The sequence below is a fragment of the Alligator mississippiensis genome, chromosome 5, assembly GCF_030867095.1.
Source record: "Alligator mississippiensis isolate rAllMis1 chromosome 5, rAllMis1, whole genome shotgun sequence".
Lineage (NCBI taxonomy): Eukaryota > Metazoa > Chordata > Crocodylia > Alligatoridae > Alligator > Alligator mississippiensis.
In genome coordinates, this window is record NC_081828.1 from 66,333,429 (window position 1) to 66,339,428 (window position 6,000).

Below are 6,000 nucleotides of genomic sequence, written 5' to 3' on the forward strand. Positions count from 1 at the left end.
TTTAGTACTGAAAGAAGGGCTTTTAATATATTGGTTTCAAACTGAGTTTTAATGGTTTGATTTGGGCCTCTTGCTCTTTAAATTTTTTAAAAGCTTCTAATTTTAGAATGTGATGAAAGTAGTCCCATCATATTCTAAGTTTCATCATAATTTAGCCATAAGCCTATCTGTCTTCTTAATATGTTTGGTGATCAACTTAAGAGTTGAGAGTCACTTAGCCTGTTCCTTCAGAAGCGATTCCATTTACAGTCAACTAAATCCAGCACACAACAATTCAACCAGTAGGAAAATATGAATGCAATAACTCATCTTCTAATTGCCTCCTAAAAATTAAGTGTTTCTTAGAAAAGAATACCATCAAATATATTCCATTACTATACAACATCCATTGTCCATGAATAAGCATTTACATTTCAGTCATATGACCAGACCTGGGCAGGCCCGCCACAGCAGCTACAACAGCCAGGAGTAATCCAGACACAGAGCAGCCTGGCCCCAGAGGGGAACTCTTACCCCTCCTCCCTCTCCCCCATGGGGCTGGGAGTGGTGCTAGGGTGCTCTTCTCCCTCCTCCTCCCCTCCCTGCGGTGGGAGTGGGGGTCTGTGAGGCTGCCTGGCCCCAGAGGGGGACTCTTCCCCTTACCTCTCCCCCATTGCAGCAGGGTGGGGAGGAGGGGATCTATGCGATGCTGCTTACCACCAGAAGGGGACTCTTCCCTCTACTCTCCCCAGTCCCAGGCCAGGGGGAGGCTCTGTTCCATGCTGGAGGGAACTCTTCCCCCTCTTCCTCCTCCCCCCAGAGAGGTAGCAGGAGCATGGAGCTCAGCTGGGCAGGGTGTGGGTATGTGAGGGAGGGAGGGTGGGGGGTGTAGGGATCCCCACACACTCCCCCCCCCCGGTGTGCAGCCCCTGCTGCCTGGCAGCAGCAGCAGGCAGGGAGGTCAGGGAGCTCGTGCCCAGTGCAGGCGTGACTCTGGCCAGCACTGCACTGGAGAAGGGAGCGGAGCTTGCCTTATCCCCACGACTCTGCTCCCTGAGCCTGCAGCTCCAACCCCGCACTGGACCCAGCTGCTTGCCCTACTCTCCGCTGTGCAGATCCCAGCACTCTGGTGGGAGTGGAGGGAGCCTGCCCCCTGGTTCCCCGCAGAATCCAGTGCAGGGCTTCCCTGTGTGAGCACAGAGCTTCAGGCACAACCTGGAGCCTCAGGGATAGAAGAGGCTGGGCAGGCTGTGCGGGGCTGTGAGCCTCACCCCCAGCACAGCACAGCACTAGCTGCCTCTATCCCCACAGTTCCACACTCATACAGGGAAGCCCCGAACTGGACTCTGGGGAAAGCAGGGGTTGGGGCTCCCTCCACTCCCAACAGAATGCTGGGACTTCCAAGGTGGAGAGTGGAGGAAGCAACTGGCTCAGGTTCAGGGAGCAGAGTTGTGGGAATAAGGCAGGCTCTGCTCCCTCCCCTAGCACAGCACTGGCTGGAGCCACATCTGCACCGGGCATGAGCACCCTGACCTCCCCACCTGCTGCCAGGCAGCAAGGGCTGCATGCCATGGGGGGGGGGAAAACTGTGTGGGGGTTCCTACACCCCCCACCCTCCCTCACACACTGACACCCTGCCCAGTGAGCTCCGTGCTCCTGCTGCCCCTCTGGGAGGAGGAGGAGGGGGAATAGTTCCCCCCAGCATGAAACAGAGCCTCCCCCTGGCCCCCGCCCCCACTCTGGGGTCAGGTAGCATTGCATGGAGCCTTCCCATTCCATTCCATGATCCCTGTGGCAGGGGGGAATGGGAGGAGGAGGAAGATTCCCCATCCAGCACCTCACAGAGTACCCCTTCCTACCCTGAGACGTGGAGGAGGGGTAAGAGTCCCCCCAGCACACAAAGAGCCCGCCTCCCCCTCCCAACCCTGTGGGACAACTAACCCAGCATGGCCCCAATAAGGTGAAGGGGCAGGGAGAGGGGTTAATTACTCCCTCCATACCTTCCCTCCAGGCGGGGTCTGCCTACTCCAGGGGCCACTGCTACAGCCCCATCCCCTCTGCTCCCCAGCAGACAGGCTGACCCTGACTGCAGTGGGGGGAAGAGGAGAAGGAGGGTAGAATTAACCCCCTCCCTGCCCATTTTGCCTTAATGGAGCCAAGCCAGCCAGTGTCCCTGCTAGAGCCAGTCCCTGCTCAGCTAGAAAGCAGAGGGGCAGGGTCAGCCCTGCAGGTGGAGCAGAGCACTGTCTAGCCCAGAGAACATGCTGGGATGCTGGGGATGTCTGGTTTACCTTAAACCAGACATTTCATAAACCTGTTTGAGCCAAATCAGTTAAGTCTGATACTACATTCAACCAGGTTTATCTCAAACCGATTTCAACCATTTTCAAACTGGTTTATATGCACTGAATGACTGTTTTGTTACAGATTTAAACCAGTCTCTGATCACTTAAACCGGTTTATGTGTAACGTCAGTCCCTAGCCTTAGAGACTGGATTCCAGATTTCAAGACTGTTGCATATAAAACACATCATGGATGGTGGTTTAATTTTTTTTAATTTTAGAAGGATTCTGAACTGGAAGGGAAGCTTTCAACTATCAACAGTTATTTAATTATTTTTTCATAATTTCTTTTGCCTTCACTGACTATTAGGCATTATCAATTACGAAAATATGGAATGATACCAAGACTCAGGTCTTATAGGAAAGTATAACAATCACACATCCCACCCACAACACATCATTTTGCAGAACTTTTTAAGGCTGGCCCTATGCAAACTTGGGAGCCAAATTCTGATCTCAGTTATGCCAATATAAACCCAGGGTACTAACAATTTACACAGGTGTTAATGATACAGAATTTGCTCTAGCAAAATCAAAATGAAACTGAAGAGAGTCAAGCTCTTTGCGCTGAAGGAAAGAGTGGACTGTGAATCCACCCTGTAGTGAGAAGAATGTCACCACCTCCCTGCCATGAAAGGACTTAATAAAATTCTAGCCAGCAGTGTTGGTTTAGTCTCTTGGCTCAATTTCCCTGTCCACTTGTTTCTAAGAGAAAGGCATTATACTGTATTTAATTTATTAATCTCTCCTGAAACAATATAAAAAATACAGGATTAGGACTTTACAGTTCCACTTTTTAACTGAACTTAGTCACAAAGGAAGCTCTTGAAAATATATCCACTCCCTTCAGTATACTGCCGTAAAGTCTGTATTTGCACAAAAGTAGGTCTCAATTTACCCTTCACAAACTTATCTACTCTCATAACTGTCAGACTGTCTATCACAACTCCTAAACAGCAGCACACATATTCAGAGTAAATATGAGAGATTTAGCCTCTCATCATGACACTCTGATTAAGGAAGTCCGTAAAAGTATTTCAAAGGCCTGTTTTTACAGAATCAGAGACAAAATGTATTCACACTATTTTATAACTTAGTTTTAGCTAGGTTTATAACCATTTACTTGGCACTTCAAAATAGTTGTGTATCAATTAGTAAGTAACTGTAAACCATTACAAACAACTAACTTCACTGAAATTATTTTATCAACACTCATAACCAGGATAACGCTCATATTTTCTCTAGTGTAGCTATATGCTCTTAAGTTCTCTGAAAGAAGATTCTCTTCAACAGCATATTATAAAAATGTTGTTAGATTCAGAGGATTGTTGATCAACAGCCACCCTATTGATTCACTATATTTTACGTGGTATTTGCACAGTACTTCCTCAGAACCAGAGCTAACTTGACCTGTATGTTTCACAAGTTCAGCAACCAGGGCAAACAACTCCATTGCTGAAAACCAGCCCTATTTATTTGCAGAAGCTACGGAGAGACAAGCAGAAAACTCTGCATGTGAAAAATTATGAGAGTCGCTGCTTTCCTAAACTGGCTAGCAGGGTTTGGGGGATTATAATTATGCTAGGAGCCTAGGCCACTAGCACATTACTAAAACTTCTAGTTTCTTTTTAACTATATTACGGGGGGAGCTTGGGGAGCCTGAACCCCCCCATAAGAGATGACAGCCCCCTGTAAGATTTGAAAATCATAACCTGAGTGAGGGGGCGGTGCGGTCTCTGATTCCATTAGGGCAGGAATCAGCAATGTTTTTGGGCAGAGTGCCAGAAACACCTGCAACCTCAACTTGCAAGATGTTCGCTTGCCAGGGGCAAATGGTGAGGAAGCCACAAAGGGCCCGATCCTTGTTGTGATAGTGCAGCCGTGGCCCCTTCCCTGCCAACTACCCTGAGGCACATGTGCCAACCAAAATGCAGGAGTAGGTATGGGTGCCAGTGTGGCACTCAAAGGCATTAGGGCATGGTGATGGGCAGCCCAATTTTTTTTTTTTTTTTTTTGCAGACCACCCCCCCCAAGAGTCAAGGCATAATTCGAACCCTGCAGGTACATAATCCAGGTACATGGGTGACTGGTGCCTCCTAAATCTCAGGGGGCACCCACAGAAGCCGGTGGCGGTGGCAGAGACAGTGATGGCGAGCACCCACAGAAGCTAGGGTTGGCGTTGGTGGCGGGGATGGGTGAGCACCTGCAGAAGCTGGCAGTGGTGGTTGGGATGGCCCTGTCAAGGGGCGCACATGCCCCCCCTACCAGTCACCTATGTCCAGGTAGAGGGACCTGCTGCTGGTCAGAGTCTGGGTAGCGCCAAGCCAAGTTTGCTCTGGTTCTGACAAAGCAGAAAGTGAGGGGAGGGGGGGCACCCCCAGGAGACCTCGGACCTGGCATCCACAAGGAGCAGGGTGCTGAGGGGCAGAAACCACCCCCTGGCGATGCCCCCCTCTTGCCAGGCAGATTCCCCGGCTGGGCGGGGACACCCCCGTGAGCCCAGGGGCGTGTGTGGCTTGGCCTGGCAATGAAGGGCTTGGCCAGGAGGGGCCATGTTCAGAGGAGGGTGTGAGGCGGGGCGGGCGTCTCCGTGACGAGGGGCAGGGAAGATGCCGGGGGTGGGGCAGCGCCTCGGGGAGAGGGCAGCATCCTCCCGCGGGCCGGGGAACCCCGCGCTGTCAGTACCCCCCTCCCGCGGGCCGGGGCCTAGGCGCCCCCTCCCCCGCCCCCGGTAGCACCGCCGCGCCGGCCCCGCGCTCACTTGATCCTGCTGTCCATGCTCACATCGCGGGCCCCGGCGGCCGCTCCCGCCGCGCCGAGGGGGACGGGGCCCCGCGCCGGGCGGGGGAGGGAGGCGGCGGGAGCTGGGGGGGGTCACGGCGCCGGCTGGCGGCTGCGGCGCGGCGCCGGCTCGGGCCGTCACGGCGGCGGCACCTCCTCCTCCCCCCGCCCCGGCCGCTCAGTTCCTGTTGCCGCGGCTCCGGCACCTCCTGGGAACCAGGAAGCGGCGCGGCGGCCGCAGGAGCTCCTCGGCCCGCGTCACCTGGGCCCGCGGGGCGGGGGCTGCCCGGGCCGGGCCCGCCGGGGTCGCCGGCCTGGCCCGAGCGAGGCGGGGCCCGGCGTGGGAACCTCCCCCCCGCGGCCAGGCACCCGCACCCGGGAACCGGCACAGCAAGGACCCGGCCTTCCCCTGCAGCCCCTTGGCACCGACCCACCTTCCCCCGCCGCCCGCACCTGCTTCAGATCCCTTCGGTTTCTTCCCTCCCCCCTCCAGGGCAAAAACGGAGACAGAGGGGTCCTTTGCAGTAACCCCTTTGCTGCACCAGAGCCAAACCCTTCATCATCAGAGAGAAAACGCTGGGGGAAACGCCTGCGAAGTCACCTTCCAAGAGTGGCCGATATTTTTTATTGTTGGAAAAATTCTTCTTTGCCCCTTTCGGGTATAAATGCCCTGGGCCAGGCTGAGGAAGTCTCTGCAGTTGGTGTGGGCTCTACCAGCTGCAGATGCTTCCTCAGCCCGTGGGTGACTAGTGCTCCTGAGTCGGGGCGGGGCACCTGCCCCCTCAGCAGCCAGTCAGGGACTGTGGGGGGTCCCCCGCAGCTCATCCCATGGACCAGGGAGAGGAGGTCCCCTGTGGCTGATCCCAGCAGTGCTTCTCCTGGCACCCCCACTCCCCA

The 6,000-nt window shown here is 54.4% G+C and overlaps 1 protein-coding gene across 3 annotated transcripts in view; it reads right to left on the reverse strand.

Annotated features, from left to right (window-relative positions):
• The window catches only part of DENND1B (DENN domain containing 1B), a 290,895-nt gene extending 285,539 nt beyond the window's left edge, over nt 1-5,356 (reverse strand). The window contains exon 1 of one of the 3 annotated variants that reach the window (XM_019491193.2): nt 5,084-5,356. In XM_019491193.2, coding sequence (XP_019346738.1) covers nt 5,084-5,100 — 17 coding nt within the window. In that variant the 5' untranslated portion in view covers nt 5,101-5,356. The remainder of the gene's footprint in view (nt 1-5,083) is intronic. The other 2 variants (XM_014602934.3, XM_059728432.1) reach the window with 2 other exon arrangements.
• Nucleotides 5,357-6,000: the final 644 nt, after the last annotated feature.